At 55.4% G+C, this 25,018-nt stretch overlaps 1 protein-coding gene across 13 annotated transcripts; it reads left to right on the top strand.

Annotated features, from left to right (window-relative positions):
• The first annotated feature begins 1,626 nt into the window (after positions 1–1,626).
• On the top strand, positions 1,627–19,891 carry CANT1 (calcium activated nucleotidase 1). 13 transcript variants are annotated; one of them, XM_063617365.1, is made up of 7 exons: positions 1,631–1,781; positions 5,986–6,095; positions 11,455–11,623; positions 13,748–13,872; positions 14,054–14,706; positions 16,386–16,589; positions 17,689–19,891. In XM_063617365.1, exons 5-7 carry the CDS (start codon positions 14,076–14,078, stop codon positions 18,057–18,059), a joined length of 1,206 nt encoding a protein of 401 aa, XP_063473435.1. In that variant the 5' UTR covers positions 1,631–1,781; positions 5,986–6,095; positions 11,455–11,623; positions 13,748–13,872; positions 14,054–14,075; the 3' UTR covers positions 18,060–19,891. The 13 variants fall into 13 exon arrangements, with proteins under 13 accessions (XP_055097054.1, XP_063473435.1, XP_055097050.1 ...); XM_063617362.1 differs by having other exon boundaries at positions 1,646–1,781; positions 11,472–11,623; XM_055241075.2 differs by having other exon boundaries at positions 1,633–1,781; positions 13,748–14,706.
• Positions 19,892–25,018: the final 5,127 nt, after the last annotated feature.

The following is a 25,018-nucleotide window of genomic DNA, read 5'->3' as shown; positions in this document are numbered from 1 at the left end:
CAGGGAGTACAGAATAGGAAGAAGAACCTGGAGAGCTTTAAAGATACAGGAATAATGTGTTATTTCTTATGCTGGAAGGCATAGGTGGATCTTTTAGAAAATAAAAGATTCAAATATAATTGTCACGTGCGTCCATGTGAAGAGAGTCCACCAACGGGCTTTGTGTGAGCAACAAGGCTGTTTATTTCACCTGGGTGCAAGCGGGCTGAGTCTGAGAAAGGAGTCAGCAAAGAGTAGTGGGATTATCATTAGTTCTTATAGGTTTGGGATAGGCGGTGGAGTTAGGAGCAATTTTTTGTGGGCAGGGGGTGGATCTCAAAAAGTACATTCTCAAGGGTGGGAAGAATATTACAAAGTACCTTCTTAAGGGTGAGGGAATATCACAAAGTACATTATCCTAAGGGTGGGGAGGGTGTATTGTCATAAGGTCAATTGATCAGTGAGGGTGGGGCAGGAACAGATCACAATGGTGGAATGTCATCTTTTGTGGTTCTTCAGTTGCTTCAGGCCCTCTGGATGTGTATGTGCAGGTCACAGGGGATATGATGGCTTAGCTTGGGCTCAGAGGCCTGACAATAATGAGTATTACATGAAACATGGTTGGGACTCAGTTTAGCATGACAAGAAACATTAATGAATTCAAGAAAGGTTTGTCTCCTCTCCAAAATCAAAAATCAAAAGTGCATAACAGTGTGTTTATCACATTTCTATTTAGTTAAAGGTAATTTAAGATACGTGTTTATGACTTGTTTGAATACCATATAACATCTCTCAGAGGAATCACAAGAAACTAGAAATAGTGATCGCCTCTGGGCAGGGAATACGGAACGGCAATGGGACGCTTATTTTTCACTGCGCACCATTTATATAATTTGAATTCCTCCTCTTGTGTATCTGTTACTGAACGGAAGGTTTTGAGAGAGCTGGGGGAAGTAGCTGGTATCAAGCAGGAAAGCTGAAGGTGCAGATGGGCAGGGGGCTGGTTCCCCCCTCTGCCAAGCTCTCCTGCCAGAGGCTCCACGGCCACCAGGCGTTTCTCAGAACTTTGGGATGGAGGAGGGCGGGGCCGGGGAAGCCTTTTAACAGAGTGCCCTAAAATATCTCGGGGACTAGGGCTAGGGAAGGGAAAGGAGAAATCAGAGACATTTGTTTGGCAGGTTTGTCAATTGCAGATTGTTTGCAGGGAAACACCCCATCGTCCCCACCCCAGGACACTACAGCCTTAGACCTCCCTGATCCTGGCTTTGGAAACTGGTCAGCAGCACTCTGGAGGCGGCTGTTTTGAAGGGCCAAGGAGAGGGGCTGTCTGAGAATGAGGATGGCAGAAAGGGGCCCACGCTTTTCTGCCTCCCAAGACTACGAGGGTTGGGAGGCCCATGTAAGGGGGCCCTCGGGCGGGAAATGAGAACTTCCCTCCCCAGTAGCCTTCACCCCCGCAATGCCTCCCACCCCAAAAGATCTGCTTGGCCCACGTTCCGGCGCAACGCGGTGGAAGACGGCCCTCGTGTGCCAGTGCAGACCCTCGCGCCCCTCCAGCCTGCAGCCAGCCGGCCGCTCCTCCAGCGCGCAGGCGCAGGACACAAAAAAAAAACCACAGCTCCCAGCAGCCTCGCGCCGTCCGCGCGCAGCCGCAGAGCAGAGGCTGCTGGGAACGCGGGACCAGAGGCGGGGCGAGCGCGCGCGGGGCGGAAGTCGGCCGCACTCCTCCGTCCCGGCCCTTAGCCCAGCCAAGCCCAGCCAACTCCCGCCGACCGCGGGCACCGGAGCCAGCCCCGCAGCGGGTGAGTTACTCTGCGCCCGCGGCCCCCGGCGCCCTGCCCCAGCCACGGGCCCGGGCCCGCGTCCCTGAGCCTGCCGCCGCTCTCCGACCCTGCCGCGTCCCGCCCCCTGACCCGTCCGTCAGGCCCCCTTCCCGTCCCACCCGTGCGGGACCTCTGCCCCCCGACTCGCAGACTGGGCTGGGACTCTGCCCTCTGACCTGTGGGAAAGTCCCCTTCTTCCGACAGACGGTGGACACCACCCCCTCTGACTTTTGGGACACCTCATCCCTGAGACTAGCGTGGGGACCATTACCCTCTGGTTAGTGTGGGCACCTCCCCTCTCTAACTAGTGTGGGGACCATCCCCCTCTGATTAGTGTGGGCACCTCCCCCCTCTGATTATGTGACTCCTCTCCGCTCTGGTTAGTGTGGGACACCCCCCTTCTAATTAGTTTGGGGACCATCCCTCTCTGATTACTGTGGGGCACCTCCCCGCTCTGATTAGTGTGGGACACCTCCCGTCTCTGATTAGTGTGGGGACCACCCCCCTCTGATTCATGTGGGGCACCTCCCCCTCTGGTTAGTGTGGGGACCATCCCCCTCTGATTAGTGTGGGACGCCTCCCCGCTCTGTCTAGTGTGAGGCACCCCTCCTGGGAATGACCACCTCCCACCACCCTCTGACTTCAGATACCCTTCCTCTGGTTTATGCAGGGTCTCTCTGGACTGATAAGGGAATTTTCTCCCTCTGACTGGCACTTGGTCACACCTGTAACAGGCCAACCTTCCCCACCCCATCCTAGTCCTTGCTCTCCCTGCCCTCATCCAATTTGGAGCCTTCCTCCAGGCAGCACAGCTCACTCTCATCTTTCTGCATGCAAATGATTCGCCCTCGCCACCATACCTGTCTCACACCCCTACTGCCATCCGGTCTGGATTCTCTCATCCTTGGGGACTGGTACCTCCTTGCCAGTCCATGTTGCCTGGTGCCTTTGCTTCTCCCTCCGAATGGTCTTTCTCTTGCCCTCTGTGTACCCTAGGCTTGGCACAGAGCACCTGTGACCACTCTTCCATCAGCAGACACATCTCTCTCCCAAGCACCTTTCCCCCTTAGTGACCCCTGGAAAAGCAGTCTCTTAGTGTCCCAGCTCCATTTCTCATTTTCTTCTTGAAGTTGTATGCCCTATGGCCTTCTACCACATTTTCAACAAAGCAGAGGTTTGGAAATGTGAGGCTCTTGGTGTCAAGTGAATCTGGCTAGCTCTCCAGTTTAAGGGCCCAAACTTGAAACAAGTGTCAGGTCGTAGAAGGCTCCTAAAAGGAAGCGGGTGCCGCAGCCCTTCAGGATCCGCCGTCTCCCAGCTCTTCCTCCCTCTCCCTCTGAGGAGCTTTGCTGAGAAAGGTTCCTCCAGGCCTGGGCCACAGACCCTCCCTCCAGCCCCAACCCAGGCCTCTCAGCAGGACAGTCTGGCTGGAGCCTGTGGAACGGCAGCGGGGCTCCTCCCAGGTGCTCCTCCCTGCCGGCCTCAATGAGCCCTCTATCCCAGCACAGGCCCCTGCTGAAAGGCACATTGAAGGAGCCAACCCTCTCCCCTCTGGATGTGGCAAGGGTTTCCTGCCGGGGCAGCCCCAAGCATCTTCACGGCCAGGACTCAGGTGAAGCATGGATTTGTCCAGGCACTGTCATGAGGCCACCGCAGCAGTGTGGGGACCAACTTCTAGCGTCACTTTTTCATGTCCAAATTAATGTGATCACAAAAGAGAATGACATGTCACAAGGTGGCAGAGGAAACCATCCACTCCCAGCGGATAGGACCCCTGGACGCTGGGACACCTCGCTGGAGGGGCACATCGGAGGTTTGACGCTTCTGATCGCCAGAGGTCTCATTTCTTCCCCTTAGGCTATAACCATATTTTCCTAGCCCATGGCAGCTTAGTAAATATGTTGGTGTAAAAGCTCTTGGTACTCGAGAACGTTTTCACTCGCCCGTCACTGTGCACCTGCTCTGCAGGACCCCCCTGAGCTGCAGAGTATGTGAGGAGGCCCAGGGTGTGGTAGGAGCAGTTCTCCTGGCCCTGTGGGTGTTTTTACCCTGCCACCTGGATGTGGCTTTCGAGGTGTGTGTGCCTGTGCAGGCTCCTGCAAGTACATATGGCCCGTCATCGGAGTCTCCGTACTTTCTGGCAACCATATAGGTAGATAGGTAGATGTATAAATGCTGTAGTGTTTACTCTTTCAAAAACAGATCTGAGACTTGGAACTATTGTCCAGGTCCTGAAATGGGTCAGTACTGTCACAAGGAGGTCATTTTTCTATTGTTTGTTGAATGGTACCAGCGATGCCAAGGACACACAGCATTCATTCTTTTCACTCAGTGCACTCTGAACTGTCGAGATTACCTGGAAAGCTCTTATGAAATGCCAATATCAAGGGAATTAAAAACTTTCATATTAATTCTTAAGAAGGTTCATGTTGATTTTCCTTTTACTTTAATCAAGATGGTTAATTAGGAAAAAATCATCCTGGCGGTAGAGAAGTCTGTTTGGGGAGACGTTCTGTTTTTTCTTTTGGACCCTCCTCGTCTCTGTCATGCGTGCAGTGTTCAAGTGGAGCGCCTGGTTCCCAGGCAGGACGCTGCTTCCCGCGTTCCTCTGGGATGGTTCTATGGGAAGTGAAGATGGCATTGAAGTCTGGCTTAAGACAGTGTGTGATGCCACCATGTGGGAGTGGGGCAGAGGTGAGACTGGGACCCCCCAGAATGGCTCTGAGAGTCTTGCCGGGTTGAATGAAAGTCCTGGCGATGCAGCCTTTGTGTCCCAGGAGCCGGGCCCTGAGGAAAGCATGAGGTGAGAGGGTGGCAGTAAGCAGGTGGGCTCGTGCGGGTGCCGCTGTGGTGTGGAAGGCAGCCCTGATGCAGGTCCATGGGGTGATGATCCCATCCCGTTATTTTCACACACTCTGGAAAAGGACACCTTCCCCAGTGTGTGCTGCCGTTTGGAATGTGCCTTTCAACTGAGAAGGTCACTTTTTGGCTAAAATTCCTCCAGGTGTAACATCGATAATACAAATTAAGCAGACACAGCCTCTTTACAATGCAGTAACTGCAAACCATAGAGGGTTCTGAAGCTGTGGGCCCACCCCATAGACAGTGACTGGTCCTGGCCCTTGGAACAACCTGGAGGCTCTTTCCCCTCTTCCTCCTGTGATTGGCGGAGGAACAGCTCCCCGAGATGTCCACGTCCTACTTTCTGAGCCTATGAATATGTTACATTACATGGCAAAGGGGAATTAAGGTTGCTAATCAGCCAACCTTAAAATAGTGAGATGATCCTGGATTTTCCCAGGGAGCCCAATGTAATCACAGTGTCCTTAAGAAGAGAAGAGGGAAGCAGAAGAGCCAGAGGGCAATGATGGCCAAGAGGCTTGGGGAAGTGCAGTGGGCGGGCTTTGGAGGGGGAGGAGGGGCCACCAGGCAGGGAATGTGGGTGCCTCCAGAAGCTGGAAGAGGCATGGGAATGGAGCCATGGCCCGTGTTAGGCTTCTGTCCCACAGGACGGTGCCTGCTGCCTGCCGTGTGCTGGATACTAGGGGCTGGGGACAGGTGCAGAAGTCAGTCAGATCCTGAGCTTGACCTTTAAGGAGGGTGCTGTTTGTGGAGGCGGGATGGCCTAACCAGACTCCCCGTGACCTTCCTCCTTCCTGGTTTCCTTGTACTGCCCACCCCCCGAGGAGATTTGCCATGGAATTTGCAGGTACAATAGTTAGCCTTGCAAATGCCGAAGCAGGAATCAGGTAACATTTTCAAGGAGTCTGGCCCATGGCAGGCATTAATAAGTGTTTCTCTGAGATGCACCACCCGTGTTCTCTCAGGTGCTGTTAGCATGAGTGTGTGAAGGCCTTGGCTCCTGCCTTGGCCGTGCTGAAGAGTCTGTAGGTCAGCGGGGTTTGCTGTGTACCGTGGCAGTGAACACAGTGGGCACTCTGAGGCCTGCCTGCCTGCTCTCTGGGTGTGCGAAGGGAAAGGAAGGTAGCTCTTCTCCAGAGATAAGGGGTTGGCACACCTGCCACCTGCCACCTGCCTACCTGTCCCTTCCGAGGAGGTGGGGGCTAGGATGTGGTGGCCTCTTAACATGATGATGTGGCTTGCCTGGATCCTGAAAGGGAGGAGCCTGGCAGCCCTCAGTAAACCTGCTGGTTCCGCCACCTGTCCTATTCCACTCCTGCAGGAAGCTGGAGAAACAGACCCTCTTGGCTGTCTGCTGTCCAGGGAGTCGCCGCTCCCTTCATTACAGCCTTGCGCAGAGTGCAGCGGCAGGCCTGGGGATGGCCTCGGGAGGTAGGTGGCCCCTGAGCCCTTCTCCTGGGAAAGGGCAGCAGCAAGGAGACACCTCCTGGGTGTGAACAGAGAAAAGCACACTGTTTCCCTAACTCTCCGCTGCCTAACTCCCTGCTCCGTAACTCCCCTCTCGCTAATTCCCCAGTCCCTAACTCCCAGCTCCCTAACCTCCCTTTCCCTAACCTCCCTCTCCCTAACCCCCCTTTCCCTAACTCCCAGCTCCCTAACACCCCTCTCCCTAACCCCCCTCTCCCTAACCCCCCTCTCCCTAACCCCCCTCTCCCTAACTCCCCTCTCCCTAACCCCCCTCTCCCTAACCCCCCTCTCCCTAACTCCCCTCTCCCTAACTCCCCTCTCCCTAACTCCCCTCTCCCTAACTCCCCTCTCCCTAACCCCCCTCTCCCTAACCCCCCTCTCCCTAACTCCCCTCTCCCTAACCCCCCTCTCCCTAACCCCCCTCTCCCTAACTCCCCTCTCCCTAACCCCCCTCCCTAACCCCCCTCTCCCTAACCCCCCTCTCCCTAACCCCCCTCCCTAACTCCCAGCTCCCTAACCCCCCTCTCCCTAACTCCCCTCTCCCTAACTCCCCTCTCCCTAACCCCCCTCCCTAACCCCCCTCTCCCTAACACCCCTCTCCCTAACCCCCTCCCTTATTCCCCCCTCCCTAACCCCCCTCTCCCTAACCCCCCTCTCCCTAACCCCCCTCCCTAACTCCCAGCTCCCTAACCCCCCTCTCCCTAACCCCCCTCTCCCTCACTCCCCTCTCCCTAACCCCCCTCTCCCTAACCCCCCTCTCCCTAACTCCCAGCTCCCTAACCCCCCTCTCCCTAACTCCCCTCTCCCTAACCCCCCTCCCTAACCCCCCTCTCCCTAACCCCCCTCTCCCTAACCCCCCTCCCTAACTCCCAGCTCCCTAACCCCCCTCTCCCTAACTCCCCTCTCCCTAACTCCCCTCTCCCTAACCCCCCTCCCTAACCCCCCTCTCCCTAACACCCCTCTCCCTAACCCCCTCCCTTATTCCCCCCTCCCTAACCCCCCTCTCCCTCACTCCCCTCTCCCTAACCCCCCTCTCCCTAACCCCCCTCTCCCTAACTCCCAGCTCCCTAACTCCCCTCTCCCTAACTCCCCTCTCCCTAACCCCCCTCCCTAACCCCCCTCTCCCTAACACCCCTCTCCCTAACCCCCTCCCTTATTCCCCCCTCCCTAACCCCCCTCTCCCTCACTCCCCTCTCCCTCACTCCCCTCCCTAACTCCCTTCTCCCTAACCCCCGCTCCCTAACTCCCCTCTCCCTAACCCCTCCTCCCTAAGCCCCCTCTCCCTAACCCCCTCCCTAACTCCCCCCTCCCTAACCCCCCTCTCCCTCACTCCCCTCTCCCTAACCCCCCTCCCTAACTCCCCCCAACCCCCCTCTCCCTAAACCCCTCCCTAACTCCCCCCTCCCTAACCCCCCTCTCCCTCACTCCCCTCTCCCTAACCTCCCTCCCTAACTCCCCTCTCCCTAACCCCCCTCTCCCTAACTCCCCTCCCTAATTCCTCACTCCCTAACTCCCCCCCAACTCCCTGCTCCCTAACTCCCAGCTCCCTAACTCTTGGCTCCCCTGCGCTCTGGGAGTGTCCTGTGGGATGGACAGATGCCTCCATGGTGCCTTGCGAGCCTTGCAGGTGGTTATTGCTCCTGTGAGTGCTCCTGTGAGTGCTCTCCAGGCAGCAGCAGGGGTCCTGTCCCTGTAGGCCCCTGAGCCTGGGAGATAGCTGGTTTGCAGCCTCACTGAACAGAAGAGCCTGGCTGGCCACAGAACCCATGACTTTGCTGTAGTTCCTGAGTCCTCTTGTTGCTGATTATCTAAAATCAAACCATTACTCTGCAGGCACTGGGGTTGTAAAACTTCTTTTCACAATAAAGCGAGCATTTAAACTGCTTAAAGCTTTGAGGGGTGTAGAGAGAAGCCTCACACGGGTCCCTTCTGGAAAGGACTTTGTCCATCTTGTGTCTTACTGTCGCTGGTTCATTTCTGTTGTTTCTGGCTGGCAACAAACAAAAGAGCCCTCCCACCCCCCACCCCCTAAAAAGAACCCAACTTTTTAAAGAACATGCAAACTCTTGCCTGCAGCAGGTGCCGGCAGCCAGGCACCCCAGCAGCCAGTGGTAGCTCACATACCAGCATGCGCTGTGGCAAAGGCATCTGATTTGAAACTTTTTTGCAAAATAAAATAATTCCTTGGGGTCCTGAAGGAGAGATGAAGCCCAAGGGAAGGTGTTCTGGTGCTGAAGTTAAAGGAATTTTCTGGAAGGTACACAGAGTTCTCTTGTCACTAGAAGCAGTCACTTGTTTAACCAAAGGTGTCTGAGTCCCTGGTGTCTCTGCCCCTCTGTTAGCTCTGGGGAATCAGCATGACCTCGAGGTAACACTGACCACACGGGACTGTTGAAAGTCTGTCTCCCCAACTGTGCTGAGCTCCTGGAGGAAAGGCCCCTGCCTCCGTCACACTGATTCCCCAGAGGGGCAGAGATGCCGGGACTCAGACACCTCTGGTTCCATGTGGTCAGAGGACATGAGCCTCCCGGGTGGGGAGCATGTGCCACGGTGTAGACGCCAGGAGTCTGGAATGGGAAGGCGTGCAGTGTTGCACAGTGACCTGGGAGAGGTCCCGCTCCTGGGAGGGCAGGCGGAAAAACCCAGTGAGGCTTTCTCTATAGGCTGAGACATTTGTCCTTTAGATGGAAGGCATTGGGATCTACTGGAGTTGGAATCCAGACTTGCTTTTTGGAAAAATTATTCTATCAGTTTTGTGGAGGGTGATTTGAGGTGGTCTTGACCCAGGGATCTGTCAGGGGACAGGGAGTCGATATTTTCAGTCTCCACAGTCTGTTGCGACCTCTCAACGGTGCAGCCACATTCAGCATGCCAGGGAGGAGTCCTAGCTGGCTTTAATCAGCCACATCTACACACCAGGACGCGTCTACACAGCGGCCGTGTCTACGCAGGCTGCGTCTACACGCCAGGCAGTGTCTACACACTGAGCCGCAACTACATACCAGGCCACACAGGCCACATCTACACACCAGGCGGGAGACTGGATTTGGCCCACGGGTGGTAGTTTGCAACCCTCCCAGCAGGCGAGAGGGTACTTGTAGAGTGAGTGAGAAGCAGTAGCAGTCAGCCCCTGTGCACAGTTTTCTAACCTGAGCATGCGGCATGGCCGTCAGCATGGCTCCGGGAAGTAAACTGAGGCCAAGGGAAGTCCCTGGCTGAGCCCAGATGGTCTGTATCAGGGGTGTCCAATCTTTTGGCTTCCCTGGGCCACATTGGAAGAAGAATTATCTCGGGCCACACATAAAATGCATTGATAGCTGATGAGCTTAACAAAAAATCTCATCTCGTCATGTTTGAAGAAAGTTTACGAATTTGTGTTGGACCACATGTTGGACAAGCTTGGTCTAGATCATTTAGAGCAAGACTCAGAGAGTCATCAGGGTGAGATGGAACTGGAGCCGAGGCTGTGTGGATGGGGAGAAGGGAGCCGAGTCTAGAGCTGGGTGGCACACGTGGGGCTGGGGAGGGAGAAGGGTTAGGATGAATCGCTTCCTGGGATGGCTCCTGAGGGCCAGGAGTGCTGGAGCCAGGACAGGGAGTTCCTGAGGAGGACCTGGTTTGCGGTGCCTGTGGGTATCGGATGAGGAGGCTCAGAGACTGGGTCAGGCTAGAAAGGTGTGGGGGTCTTCACCTTAGAGGGCAGGCCCTGGGAGAGGTGAGTGGGCTGCCAGCACTGGGGGCTAAGAAGACCTGCCTGGGAGGAGGCCCACAGAGAGTGCTCCCCGGCCTCGAGGAGGGACACGGACGATGTGCTCACTGGGTTTGCCGCTGGTGAAGGCTTCAGGTGGCTGCTTCTGAGGATTAGCCAGAGGGAAGGAGAGGGTGTGGTGGGCGAGGGGGCCTGGGCAGGGGTGGGAAGGGACAGAGGTGCCGGGGACTCGGGGAAGGGTTTTCCTTCATTCACAGATTCGCCATTTATTCAGCAGTAGTTGAGTGTCTGTGGGAGTGTGGGGTCTGGAGGTAAAATGGTGACAAGGTGGGCGACTTGGGCGGCCTGTGGATGGAAAGGAGGAACCAGAAGAGCAGGTGCCCTGCGGCTGGGGGTTCTGACCTGAGTGGCAGGTGTGGGCCCCACCCAGGGGCCTCGGCTGCTGAAGGTGGCTGCAGGGTGGTCTCCTGGGAGAAGTGGGCCAGAGATTTGACAGGAATGGTGAAGGTGAGGACAGTGGCTCTCCGGAGTGCTGAGGGAGTTGAACAGGGAAGAACATGGGGGTTCCAGGGGCTGGTGACGACGACACCTCACAATGTCTGACAGCAGTCTATGCAGGCACCGTCGTTCTATGCTGGCAAGCACCGTCTTCCTGGACCTGCAGCTCAGATGTGGCAGCTGAGCAGCTCGATCTTTGGGGGTCTTGATCCAGGTTGTGGGTTCACAATATGCCTAAGGTGGGGCCCCTGGCAGAGTGCAGAGGAGCTGTTGAAGAAGTGGCTAATGGCTCACCTGGCATCTCTTTCCCTTCAGCCAGTGTATGCAGACCGTCTGCTCCCTGCGTGGCAGTACATCAGGTGCTGGGGCTGTGACAGTGGCCAGGTCCCTGCCCCAGGAGCAGAAATAATCACCTAGCCGAACCCGGGAGGCGGAGCTTGCAGTGAGCCGAGATTGCGCCACTGCACTCCAGCCTGGGCGACAGAGCGAGACTCCGTCTCAAAAAAAAAAAAAGAAAAAAAAAAATCACCTAGCCAGGCAGGGACGTTGGGAGAGCCGGAGCGGCATGGGAGGGAGGGCCAGTGGGCAAGTATTCCCAGGGAGCTGATGCCCTGTAGGAGAGACTGAGCTGCCGGTGGGAAGAGCAGGCCCGACTGTTCCAGGCAGGGGGAACAGCAGGCTCTGCCAGGGCCAGTGTGGTCAGGGGACAGAAGGAGGCCTGTGTAGCCAGCCGGCAGGCAGAGGAGATGGTGCGGTGTGAGGGCTGAGCGGGAGCAGAGTGGGTTCACCCCAGGAGCTGAGGAAGCCGCTGAAGCCGGGAGTGTGCCATCTGATGGATGCTACTTCATGGCAGGTGGCGAGGGAGTGTCAGGGGATGTTGGTGGGGGGCAGCTGGCAGGGCAACTTCATGGCGGGGGATATGGGAGTGTCAGGGGCAGAGAGGCAGCCGAGGGGTGGAGGGAGGCATCTGGTGTGGCACGGTAAGGAAGGGCCATGGAAGAGGACAGAACCTGCCCACGGACTCAATGCTGAGGAAGGAAAACGGAGGATGAGGCCAGTCAGGTTTTTCGTGGTGGCAGTACCTTATGTTTTTATCGAAGTGTAATATTCACACAGAAAAGCACATCTCCCAGGATCCTGAGAGCTTGAACCAGACCACTGTGGACACGGTGGCCACCCATCACCACTACCCTTCTCAAGGGGAGATGAGGAGCAAGTAGGCTTGAGGGAAGAGCTGCACAGGACTCGTGTCTTGAAATGTCTAAGACGCATGTCAGAAATGCAGGTAAGGGGGGGTGCGGGTGCTCGCACCTGTGATCCCAGCACTTTGGGAGGCTGAGGCAGGAGGATCACTTGAGCCCAGGAGTTCAAGACCAGCCTGGACAATATAACGAGGCCTCATCTCTATAAAAAAATTAAAAATTAGCTGTGCCCCAGGTGCAGTGGCTCACGCCTGTAATCCTGGCACTTAGGGAGGCCAAGGCAGGTGGATCACCTGAGGTCACGAGTTCGAGACCAGCCTAACCAACATGGAGAAACCACATCTCCACTAAAAATACAAAATTAGCTGGGCGTGGTGGTGCATGCCTGTAATCCCAGCTACTAGGGAATCTGAGGCAGGAGAATTGCTTGAACCCAGGAGGTGGAGGTTGCAGTGAGCCGAGATCGCGCCATTGCACTCCAGCCTAGGCAACAAGAGGAAAACTCTGTCTCAAAAAAAAAAAAAAAAAAAATTAGCTGTGCATGGTGGCACACGCCTGTAGTTCCAGCTACTTGGGAGGCTGAGGTGGGAGGATCGCTTGAGCCTCGGAGGTTGAGGCTGCAGTGAGCGTGATCCCTGTTGCCTGGGCAACAGAGTGAGGCCCTATCTCAAAAAAACAAAAAAGAAATGTAGGTGGGATTGGCATAGCAGGTAAGATAGAGTAATTCAGAGCTCAGTGGAGACTTCTTGGGCCTGGCTGGGGTTTTGAAGCCTTGGGGCTAGAAAAGGGGCAGGGAGGGGCAGGGCCTGGGCGCAGTCAGAGGAGGATGTGCAGCACTGGAGACTCCAGCCCTGCTGCCGGGAAGGCTCCGGTGATCAGCCCTGTGACCACCTCAGGGGGTCCTGAGAGGCCTGCCCCTTAAAGGGAGCATGGAGTCTTCCCTGCGGGCCTGGAGGAACTGCTGGCAGCCCCCCTGTGCTGTTAGGAGGCTCACTCTGAGCAGCAGGCCCCACGTATGCGCCTTGTTCACTCCTTGAACCTCACCCTGGGGCTAAAACCTAAGACTGTCCGAAAGTTCCATGGGGAATTGTCACCCTGTTTCTGTATCTTCTCAGCCCAGCAGCCTGCAGCATGGAAAAGGGGGTGTCTCTGGTGGGGGTGTCTGTCACTGGCTGCTGTGCGCCAGGGCCTCATGGTCCACATATTTGGGGCCCAGAATTGCACAGAGCCACTGGAGTCCCCAAGCCCTTCCCAGGCGCCCTGGCAAGGAGGACAGCGTCTGCCCATAAAGGCACACGTTTGCTGCTTTGTTGTTTTCTCAAGGAGGACCCAGCCAGGGAAGTTCAGGCCAGGATTCACTGAGTTATAGGCGGAGGGCAGAGATATGGAACCTCTGCCCAGGGCCAATGTTCTCGATCGGAGCACCGGGAGCTGTCTCCCCACGCCCCATCGTGGCACTTGGCGGCTGTCCAGAGACAGGCAGCTCTCACCAAGGCGGCGCAGATGTGGGCCTGGTGCCCCATGGCTGCACTGAGCCATCATGCTGTATGCCCGGGAAGTGGGGTTGGCGCAGCAGTGAAGGGCTGCAGTTCCTGGCTGCCACCAGCACCCTGACCCTGGGGCTCTGCCACAGAGCCACGCCTGGGGTGGAGGGTGACCTGGGAGAGGCCTGCGGCCAAACCAGGCCCCACGGTGAGCCGAGCAGTTCTCTGGAGCCAAGGCACAGACACGCTGGCCTCCAGGCAGCCAGAGCGGCTCAGACTCTGGTCCCTGCAGTCATTTACGTTAATAGAAAGGCACCAGGGGACAGACACTGCCAAAAACAACGACAGATACAAAAAAGAAGAAGGGTTTTTATTTGGTTTGGATGTGTATTCCAATGCTGCAGGAGCCTAACCCAGAGGCAGTGGAGACTCCTTTACTGCACATCTGTCTGCTGCAGGCCAGGCACTGTTCTAGGAGCCAGGATACAGAGGTGGAGACAGAACCAAACAAACTGATAACTGTATACAATACTCTAATGTCAAGTGGGGACAAGGGCCAAGGACCCAGGGACGGAGAGTGATGTCGGCAGCAGGGCAGTCAGGGAGGGCTTCCTGGATGAGGTGGCATTTGAGTAAAATACAGACCTGTACCCTATGATCCTATCCCACTTCACCCCATCAGCCTTCCCCTCCCACCTGACTCCCCTGCACTTCTCTCTTTAGAGGGACCACAGAGCACCAGCCTGCATGGAACTTCCTTCTCTCACTCAGCTTCCCACCTTGCCAGCTGGGACAGGGGAGATGGAGTAATTTGGCTCTGGAAAGACTTCACGTCTTGCCGAATGAAAGTAAGCAAAGATACTGCTAGAGTCGGGGATTCATTAAGCCAAGGAAGTAAGGATGGCCACAAAGTAGTGAAATACTATTTCTTCTGGAAAAATCAGCCTCCAGCGCCTACAGCTTCAGGAACTAAGATGTGACTGTGCTTGCGGAGGCGCTGACTTCTCTCCTCCCTCCCTGGCTGTGCAGGTCCCACCTGTCTGTCACGCTGATGCCCGTGCAGCTGTCTGAGCACCCGGAATGGAATGAGTCTATGCACTCCCTCCGGATCAGTGTGGGGGGCCTTCCTGTGCTGGCATCCATGACCAAGGCCGCGGACCCCCGCTTCCGCCCCCGCTGGAAGGTGATCCTGACTTTCTTTGTGGGTGCCGCCATCCTCTGGCTGCTCTGCTCCCACCGCCCGGCCCCCGGCAGGCCCCCCACCCACAATGCACACAACTGGAGGCTCAGCCAGGCGCCCGCCAACTGGTACAATGACACCTACCCCCTGTCTCCCCCACAAAGGACACCGGCCGGGATTCGGTACCGGATCGCAGTTATCGCAGACCTGGACACAGGGTCAAAGGTCCAAGAGGAAAACACCTGGTTCAGTTACCTGAAAAAGGGCTACCTGGCCCTGTCAGACAGTGGGGACAAGGTGACCGTGGAATGGGACAAAGACCATGGGGTCCTGGAGTCCCACCTGGCGGAGAAGGGGAGAGGCATGGAGCTCTCCGACCTCATTGTTTTCAATGGGAAGCTCTACTCTGTGGATGACCGGACAGGGGTTGTCTACCAGATCGAAGGCAGCAAAGCTGTGCCCTGGGTGATTCTGTCCGACGGCGACGGCACCGTGGAGAAAGGTAACTGGACCCTGAGGTTTTATGGAGGTGCGGGTGGGGAGTGGGAGCTCAGGGCCTGGCTGGCAAACACAGGCACATGGTAAAGAATTCACACACCTAGAAGCCAGGGATGTGGTGAGGGAGCACGTCTCCCTCTTGCTCTGACCTGCGGCCCCCTTACCCTTAGCCAGGAGCATAGCCTACTGTCACTTCACACTGAGCAGTTTCTAGGAGTAGGAGCTTACCGCTAGAGGCCTGCGGGAGACGTGGGGAATCTTTCCAGGATGCTTTAGGCTGTATCCGCTGCTGCTCTCAGAGCCTCTGGGAACATGGCCCTTTTTACACCTTCAAAGTTTCTCAAGATCACGCTGGGATATGCCCACCAGGAGCCTTACGTTGAAAGCCACGGGGTCAGATGGTTCTCACTCAAAACCCAGACTTTGGTTTCATGTTACTGAAGGGTAAACTGCTGCCCAGCCCTCCTCTCCCTGAACCCCAGCAGGGGGAGGGCATATGTGAGCTGCGCCAACCCCCCTGGAGTGGAGCCTGATGCCAGTGTTTTTGTTCACCAGAAAGGAGGTGCTGCTTCCACAGGGCAGGGACAGGCTTTGGGGAGGCACGGTGGCCAGTGTCTTCCTCCAGGGAGGAGCTGGGGAGGCGCCAAGGACACTGGCAGCTCCTCCTCTGAGCTCCGTCTGAGCTGGCGGTGGATCCCCACCTTCTAGAAAGCTAAATGCCACCGCAGGCTTTCTGAGGTCAAGGGGGAACCGCACTAAACAACGGCCCACACAGTTCATGGCCGGCCAGGCCCTCCCCACACCCGGTGATAAAATCTTCAGTGTTTGCCCAGGGCTGGACAGGGGACGGACCTCACCTGAGGTATCAAAGTGTTGGTCGCCTACTTCCTGCCTTGCACTTGTCAGGATTTTAGGCAACCCTAGTGTAGTTCTGTCCTTCCCTTGGATAGGGAGGAAAGCGGGGTACAGGGAGCTCTGGGGTTGGGCGGTGCTCAGGTCATCCGGGAGGGACGGAAGACCCGGGGGTGGAGAATGTCTCATAGCACAAGGGGCCCAGGAGACCGCAGGTCCCTGCAGAGAAGCTACTGCAGTCTCGGGCAGTTCAGGGGGCACAGCTCCAGCTCTCAGGGGCAAGAAGCTGGCAAAATTTGGGGAAAGCAAACAGAAGTTAGAATACCAGGGTGTAGGGATGATAAGAATACACTGGTAGAACACAGGCTCCCACACAGCCTGAACTGTGGCAGCCTTCAAAGTTAGGCTTATTTTAAATAAATCAGTTTAAAAAAAGCAAAAACAGCTTCTGAACAAATCCATTGAAAGGAAGACTGGGAAACCCAGCACCAAGCCCCTCTGTGGTGACTGGAGTTAGAGTGATGCTCGGTGAGACCTCAAGTGTGGCTGAGGGCAGCACCCGCACTCCCCTGGGACACACATGCTCCTTCAGAGTGCTGTCACTTTTCAGCTTTTCTAGCCTTTAAGGATAATCCTGAGGTTGGGGTTACAGCTTGAGGAGCGGGGAGCTGGGGATCAGAGGAGACTTGAGAATGGTCACTGAACCTTCAGGAGCTGAGGGGAGGGCAGTCGGCCGGCCCCGGGCGGGAGCCAGGTGCGGGGTCTAAGGACAGGTGCGGGGCCGGGTGGGAGCCAGGTGCAGGGGTCTAAGGACACGCTTTGCTTGGCCAGGCTTCAAGGCCGAATGGCTGGCAGTGAAGGACGAGCGTCTGTATGTGGGCGGCCTGGGCAAGGAGTGGACGACCACCACAGGCGACGTGGTGAACGAGAACCCGGAGTGGGTGAAGGTGGTGGGCTACAGGGGCAGCGTGGACCACGAGAACTGGGTGTCCAACTACAACGCCCTGCGGGCTGCCGCCGGCATCCGGCCGCCAGGTAAGAGACGCCTGCCCCAGCCCATAGTGTGGCTTCCACAGCCCACTCACTGGGAACCTGCTTCCTCCTGCATTTGCCTCCAAAACCTTTTTTTATTTTAGACATAGTCTTGCTCTGTCACCCAGGCTAGAGTGCAGTGGCGCGATCTCAGCTCACTGCAACCTCCGCCTCCTGGGTTCAAACGATTCTTCTGCCTCAGCCTTCCCAGTAGCTGGGACTACAGGTGTGCACCACCATGCCCAGCTAATTGTATTTTTCCTGGAGACAGGGTTTCACCATGTTGCCCAGGATGGTCTCGAACTCCTGACTTTGGGTGATCTGGTGATCCACCCGCCTCGGCCTCCCAAAGTGCTGGGATTACGGGCACGAGCCACCACACCCAGCCTCCAAGGCCCTTTTCTTGCTTGATTTTAGTGATTTTGGTTGCCTCTGATGGTGGCTCCCCTCAGGCCAGTGGATTCTGGCGGCAAATGAGCTGTTTTCTCTTTCCTGTCCCACTCGCCCTGGCAGCTGGCCTCCTCGAATCCCAGCCTGTGGCCCGGTTGTCTGCACTGGTGGGTCAGGCCCTGTCCCTACCCCTGGTGCTGGGCCGTGGTGTCTCACACCAACATAGGGCTGGCAGCACTTTGGCCTCCCCCTAGTCAGGATGGAGTAGGCCTTAGGTGCCTGAGGTTCAGGAGGAAGTGACTGAGTCTGTGCCTTGGGCCCCAGACGCTGTCTCCTCTTCCTTGCAGCCTCAAGGCAGCCTCCCCGCCCGATGCCTCTCCATGTCCAATAGGGGTTTGTTCCCTTTCCTTGGGCTCCTCTGGATCAGCCCCGAGGAGGCGCCGATGAGCCCGAATCCCTGATGCAGCTCACAGGCAGCAATCGGGGGAAGGGGAGGAGGCTTCAGGGGATGGGGTGCTGCAGGTTCCCTGCGTGGGATAACTGAGAACACAGAACCTTCCAGAAGCCTGGAGAGCAGGGAGGGGCGGGTTGCTGTGGGCTGGTGGGCCCTGGTGGTCGCAGCCCCGTGCCTGCTACTGTGCATGGCCTGATGGCATGGGGCTGGGCATGCCAGGCCGCATGCGTGTCTGACCCGCGGTCACCCGGTTTCCAGGCTACCTCATCCATGAGTCTGCCTGCTGGAGTGACACGCTGCAGCGGTGGTTCTTCCTGCCGCGCCGCGCCAGCCAGGAGCGCTACAGCGAGAAGGACGACGAGCGCAAGGGCGCCAACCTGCTGCTGAGCGCCTCCCCCGACTTCGGCGACATCGCTGTGAGCCATGTCGGGGCGGTGGTCCCCACTCACGGCTTCTCGTCCTTCAAGTTCATCCCCAACACCGACGACCAGATCATTGTGGCCCTCAAGTCCGAGGAGGACAGCGGCAGAGTCGCCTCCTACATCATGGCCTTCACGCTGGATGGGCGCTTCCTCTTGCCGGAGACCAGGATCGGAAGCGTGAAATACGAAGGCATCGAGTTCATTTAACTCAAAACAGAGACACTGAGCAAGGCCATCAGGACTCAGCTTTTATAAAAACCAGAGGAGTGCACCTTTGTTTTGTTTTGTTCTTTTTGGAACTGTGCCTGGGTTGGAGGCCTGGACAGGGAGCCCCGTCCTGGGCCCGGCAAGGTTGCGGGCACTGGACCCCCGGCCCCAAGGAGGCCGCGGCATGAACTGCTCTCCATGCTGCCATCTGGTGGTGAGATCGGTCACTTCAGGCGTTGACTCAAGGCCTGCCGAACTGGTTGGGTCCTTTCTTCCATCCGACCTCGTTTCTTTTCTTTCCTACGTTCTTTTGTTCAGTAAATATCCCTAGAGCTCTTACCATATGTCAGGCACTATGCCTCACCCTGAGAACGCAGTGAGCATGAGGTGGACCTGTTTGCTGGGACCCCCAGGTCACCCTCTTTTCTACTCTGTGCCTGGAGGATCATGTCCACCCCTGCACATCCTTGGAAGTGAAAATGTTTACTTTGCAGGGTATTGCATGGTCACGAGTGAGGGCAGGCCCCTGGGGACACATCTGCCCACAGCTGCACAGGGCCAGGGCGCAGGCACATCTGTTGGTTCTCAGGCCTCAGATAAAACCATCTCCGCATCGTGTAGCCAGTGACCGCTTTCTCCCTTCAGGAAAATTCTGTGGCCATGCGGCACTTTGAAGTTTTAATTATTAACCTTCTTTCATTAAAGCAGTTTCCTTTCTTATAAAATGGAATCACCAAATCTTATCACACAGAGCAAAGTCCTGTAGTTACCCAGCCCGCTCCAGCAGTGGGGGAGATTGTAAGGAAGCAGTGGCAGTTGGTGAAGCAAGTGTCACATTTCGGCGTTCTTGGCCAATGGATACAAAGATAAAGAAAACGTTGCCTTTTTCTAGCAGCTGTCAGAAATCCTCATGCCTTTCAAGACTTCTATGAATGACTTGAATTTTTTATTCCCTGCCTAGGGTCTGTGAACAAGGCCTGTCGCTTCCCTGGGGTTTCTTTCCATGGCCTTTATTTCTCCTCTTCCAGTGGGAGTTTTGCAGGCTCTTCTCCGTGGAAACTTCACATGAGCGTTGGCTGGGCCTTGGCTTCGCTGGAGTGTACTCCAGGGCGAAGGCAGAGTGGGATTTGAGACCCAGGTTAGGCACGACCCAGGCTGAGAAGGGACGTTTCCATCATTCACAGTGCCCTCCCCACAGCACTACCTCACCCCGACCCCCACCCTCACTCCCACCCCCACCCCCCCATCCTCAGGGGTGCCACGGTGGGCCGGAGGGTGCCGGTTCTGGCTGTCCCTGTGCCGATCCCTCACAAACCTCTCCCCCTTTGAAACTCAAGCACAGCTGCGAGGAGGGCAGCCAGGAGGGACCCCTCTCTCACTGGTTGTCTCTTTCCCCCGCTGTGTCATAGGTAGTGGAGGAAGCGAAGGAAGTGAACGCTGAATGTGACACATTTCTGAAGAGCTCAGCTGTCACCGGGCATAGCCTGGAAGCCCCAAGTCTGTTCTGACTTTGCCTGGCTGTCTCTTTGACCCGCCTCCTAGATCATTGTCCTTGATGTCCAGGCTGGGTCATTTAAAATAGAGATGCAGTCAGGAAGGTTGGGGGACGTGGCACTGTGGCTGAATTGAGACCTTGCTGATGTAGTCATGTCAGCACCTGAGTCACAGCCCAGGTGCCCGGAAGCAGCCTCTTCACGCAGGCAGTGATTTGCGATTACTTTAAAGCTCACCTTTTTCTTTCCCTCTCTGTTCGCTGCTGCTGTCAGCATAATGATTGTGTTCCTTCCCTGTGGGACCCATCTGTTTTGTAAACAATAAAGCGTCTGAGGGAGTGTGGTTGTCTTCTGTCCCGCGATCTGTGCTGTTTGCGGAGGCCTGGCCGCGAGAGCGCCTGCGCAGGATGCTGGGCGTGCGCACGGGAGTCGCCCGCCAGGGGAGCCCATCTGGAAACTGCGTCCTCCAGTCCGCCTTGTCCCACAGACTCAAGGCGCTCCAAGAGCACGAGCGCTGTGGTCAGAAAGGTAGGGTGTGAAGCCACTGCAAGCCCAGTCCTGGCTCTGTCCCCATCCAGCTGCATGTCCTTAGGCAAATGAGCTAACTTTCCTGTGCTTCAGTGTCCTCGTCTGCAAGAGGAAGCTCATCGAAGAGCTCATCCCGGGGCTGCAGTGAATGGTAAGTGACTGGGTGCACGCAAGGGGCTTAGAACATCACCTGATGCATGCTGGGCACCCACGTACCCGTTAGTTGCTGCTCATCCCTGGAGAGCCATCTGGATGACTTGGTAAGGAGGCGCTCAGGTGAGAGGTCAGGGCTGAGCTGGTGTCTTTAGTGTGTCTGGTGAATCCACAGGAACAGAGGAGGTTGCTCCAGGTGATGACACATGGAAGAATCCCCATCACTGAAACCGCAGGCGCCAGGGAGGCAGGCACTGGCCAAGAAAGACCTCAACTGGAGACAGGACAGGGGTGGCCAGAGGGAGAGAAAACCAGGAGAGTGGAGTCAGAAAGGCCAATTGTGCCCATGTTGGCCCCTTACCCTTCAGACCCACTCTCCTTCCCCGCCTCCTCCGGGTCTCAGACCCAGTGAACCTCGTCAGTGCCCTCCAGGATGGCCCCTGGGGAGTCCCTGACTCCCTCTGGCACTCGCCTCTCAAGGCAGCCCCCTGGTGCCACTCCCAGTATCTGGGCCGAGTCCCCCTCCCCTGGTCTCTTCTGGCCTGGGAGTGTGACAGCTCCACTGCTAGCAGCTCCAGATTCTACAGCGGCCCCTCGTGCCGCCCGCACGCCCTGCTGTCTCATCCCTGGTAAACGGTCCATTCACTGAAGTCTGCTTAGATGGTCTTCATTCGGGTGCCGTCTTTTCCTGCTGGGAGCCTGACCAAGACAGCGCTGCAGGGAGGCGGCCTCTCCAGAAGGACCAACGCGGCAGCGGGGTCCCCAGAGAGACTCCATGATCGAGCAACAAGGAGAACTGGGCGTTCTCGGCGAGGATCCACGGGAGAACAGTTCCAGAAAAAGCCAGGGCGCATCGGGCCGAGGCAGGTTGGGATAAGGATGTAAGAGCATGTAAGCTCTTGACCGTCTGTTTAAGAAGCTGTGACATGCGGGATCGTGGGGCAATGACTGCCGGCTCCACACTCATGGGTCCGGCACGCAGCTCATCTGCAAATGGAGGACTGTCCGGTCACCTCAACTGGACGAAAAACCGAGATTCAGTTTCTTTCCACGTGTTAATCCTGTCTTCCAGTATACTTTATTTCTTTTTTTTATGTTGGGGGGATGGAGTCTTGCTCTGTCTCCCCGACTGAGGTGCAGGGACACGATCTTGGCTCACTGTAACCTCCATCTCCTGGGTTCAAGTGATTCTCCTGCCTCAGCCTCCCAAGTAGCTGGGATTACAGGTGTGTACCACCACGCCCGGCTAATTTTTGTATTTTTAGTAGAGATGGGGTTTCTCTATATTGGCCAGGCTGGTCTCAAACTCCTGATCTCAAGTGATCCATCCACCTCGGCCTCCCAAAGTGTTGGGATTACAGGTGCAAGCCACTGCACCCAGCCATGGTATACTTTATTTTATTTATTTTTTTTTTTGAGACAGAGTCTTGCTCTTTTGCCCAGGCCGGACTGCAGTGGCACTATCTCAGCTGACTGCAAGCTCTGCCTCCCAGGTTCACGCCATTCTCCTGCCTCAGCCTCCCGAGTAGCTGGGACTACAGGCTCCCACCACCGTGCCCGGCAATTTTTTTGTATCTTTAGTAGGGACAGGGTTTCACCATGTTAGCCAGGATGGTCTCGATCTCCTGACCTCGTGATCCGCCTGCCTCGGCCTCCCAAAGTGCTGGGATTACTGGTGTGAGCCACTGTGCCCGGCCCACGGTACACTTTAAATTGATAAATCTCAAGGTAAGTTATCCCTTCATGCTGTTAAAGGAGTTAAAGCAAAAATAAAATACCGTCACGCTGTGAAAACCCCTGGCCCAGGTGGCCTCACTGGTGAATTGTACCAAACATGTAAGGGAGAAATAATACCAAAGCAACACAAAATCTTCCATGATTCTGGGAGTTGGGAACACTTTTCCAACTCATTTTATGAGGGCACCACTACACTGATACCAAAACCAGACAAATACATTACAAAAAAAAAAAAAATACAGACCAGTATCCCTCATGAACATAGATGTAAAAATCCTGGCGGGCGCGGTGGCTCACGCCTGTAATCCCAGCACTTTGGAAGGCCAAGGCGGGTAGATCACGAGGTCAGGAGATTGAGACCATCCTGGCTAACACAGTGAAACCCCGTCTCTACTAAAAAATACAAAAAAATTAGCCGGGCACGGTGGCGGGCACCTGTAGTCCCAGCTACTCGGGAGGCTGAGGCAGGAGAATGGTATGAACCCAGGAGGCTGAGCTTGCAGTGAGCCGAGATCACACCACTGCACTCCAGCCTGGGTGACAGAGCGAGACTCCGTCTCAAAAAAATAAATAAAAATAAAAATAAAATCCTTAGCACAGATTAGCAAGCCAAATTCAGCAATAATCAAAAATTAGAATTTTACCAGAAAGGGGTCCAATTCAGGTCACCAAGAGAGCGTTCTTGGATCTCACACAAGAAATAATTCTGGGCAAGTCCATAGAGTAAAGTGACAGCAAGTTTATTAAGAAAGTAGGCCAGGTGCGGTGACTCACGCCTGTAATCCCAACACTTTGGGAGGCTGAGGCAGGCAAATCACGAGATCAGGAGTTGGAGACCAGCCTGACCACGTGGTGAAACCCCATCTCTACTAAAAATATAAAAATTAGCTGGGCGTGGTGGTGCATGCCTATAATCCCAGCTACTTAGGAGGCTGAGGCAGGAGAATCGCTTGAACCTGGGAGTCAGAGGTTGCAGCAAGCCGAGATCGTGCCACTGCACCCCAGCCTGCGCAATGGAGCTAGACTCCATCTCAAAAAAAAAAAAAAAAGTAAAGGAATAAAGAATAGCAAATCTAAAGACAGAGCAGCTCCAGGGCTGCTGACTGTCCCTTTTTATGGTTATTTCTTGAGGATTTGCTAAACAAGGGGTGGATTATTCATGCCTCCCGTTTTTAGACCATAGAGGGTAACTTCCTCATGTTGCCATGGCATTTGTCATGGTGCTTGCAGGAGCATAGCAGTGAGGACAGCCAGAGGTCACTCTCATCGCCGCTTGGTTTTGGTGGGTTTTAGCCGGCTTCTTTACTGCAGCCTGTTTTGTTGTTGTTGTTGTTTTTGAGATGGAGTCTCATTCTGTTGCCCAGGCTGGAGTGCAGTGGCACAATCTCAGCTCACTGCATCCTCCGCCTCCCAGGTTCAAGCAATTCTCCTGCCTCAGCCTCCCGAGTAGCAGGGATTACAGTCGTGCACCACAACGCCCAGCTAATTTTTATATTTTTAGTAGAGATGGGGTTTCACCATGTTGGCCAGGCTGGTCTCGAACTCCTGACTTCGCGATTCGCCCGCCTCATCCTCCCAAAGTGCTGGGATTACAGGTGTGAGCCACTGCGCCCGTGTGGTCTCGAACTCCTGACTTCGTGATTCGCCCACCTCATCCTCCCAAAGTGCTGGGATTACAGGTGTGAGCCACAGCCCAGCCTGTTTTATCAGCAAAGTATGACCTGTATCTTGTCCCAACCTTCTGTCTCCAGTGACTAAGAATGCCTTAACCTCCTGGGAATGCAGCCCAGCAGGTCTCAGCCGTATTTTACCCAGACCCGGTTCAAGATGCAGTGGCTCTGGTTCAAACGCCTCTGACAAGAATACTTCACGATAGGTGTGGTTTATTCTAGGAATACAGGGTTAGTTCAGTATTCCGAAATCAATCAGTGAAATTCATATGAAGACTAAAAAAGGGCAGGGTGTGGTGACTCACACCTGTAATTCCAGCACTTTGGGAGGCTGAGGTGGGCAGATCATGTGAAGTCAGGAGTTCGAGACCAGCCTGGCCAACGTGGTGAAACCCCGTCTCTACTAAAAACACAAAAAATTAGCTGGGCGTGGTGGGGCGCACCTATAGTCCCAGCAACTTGGGGGGCTGAGGCAGGAGAATCACTTGAACCCGAGAGGCGGAGGTTGCAGTGAACCGACATCATGCCATTGCTCTCCAGCCTGGGCAACAGAGCGAGACTCCATCTCAAAAAAAAAAATGACTAAAAGGGAAAAAGCATGATAGTCTCAAAAGATACAGAAAAAGCATTTGACAGAATCTAACACCCATTCACCCAATCCAATTCCAAACAAAAAGCCAAAAAACCCCTTAGGGAACATCCTTAACCCGATGAAGGGCTCCGGTGAGAAATCCACAGCTAAGCTCCTACTTCACGGTCAGACACCGAATGCCTTCCCCCTAAGGAACAAGGCAAGAGTGTCTGCTTTCACCACTTTTTTCCCCACCATTTTTTCCTTTGAAATAAAATTTTGAACCACATAGAAGTTACAAAAATACAGTAGGTCCTGTGGAAGGAAAATAAAAACCACAATTCACTCTTCCAATAGGAAAAAGCATGAAGCTGAGAGCTGAGTCATGCAAGCAGCTGCCTTTCCTCTTGTTCCTATGCAGATAGCGACAGAGGAAAGGCGAAAGACCTCGGCAGGTAGCTACTGTGCTCACCTTATCTTATTTGAAGTGCCAATTTACTAAGCACCAGATAAATACACGATTGGCTGTTCCCCTGCCTGCTCCTCTTCTCTTGCAACCCGTGGAGGCAGCACTAGGACCGGACCCTCCCACTTCCCCCTCCAGCCTGCTTTTCCCTTTTAAATATGGAAGCCCTCAAAGTCACCTTTGGAGAAAGGCACAGACCACAGACTGTTTCAGTGATTCCGTGTTTCGTCACGTTTTGTTTTGCCTCCGTGGCCTTATTCTTGACCTTGGCACAATTAATTGGTTGAGAACGGTCTCAGATGCTTTTTGGTTTACATCCCCCTTATCTGTGGGGGATACAT

This window comes from Symphalangus syndactylus, chromosome 14 (genome assembly GCF_028878055.3).
Source record: "Symphalangus syndactylus isolate Jambi chromosome 14, NHGRI_mSymSyn1-v2.1_pri, whole genome shotgun sequence".
In the NCBI taxonomy this organism is placed as follows: domain Eukaryota; kingdom Metazoa; phylum Chordata; class Mammalia; order Primates; family Hylobatidae; genus Symphalangus; species Symphalangus syndactylus.
The sequence above is the reverse complement of the archived record's forward strand: the minus strand, read 5'-3'. Positions and strand labels throughout refer to the sequence as shown.

Bases quoted from the DNA above. Each gene is read 5' to 3' on its own strand.
- CANT1 (XM_055241079.2), top strand. From the start codon at position 14,076: ATGCCCGTGCAGCTGTCTGAGCACCCGGAATGGAATGAGTCTATGCAC. The intron at 14,707-16,385 runs GTAACTGGACCC...TTGCTTGGCCAG, and splicing joins CGACGGCACCGTGGAGAAAG to GCTTCAAGGCCGAATGGCTG. The intron at 16,590-17,688 runs GTAAGAGACGCC...CCCGGTTTCCAG, and splicing joins CGCCGGCATCCGGCCGCCAG to GCTACCTCATCCATGAGTCT.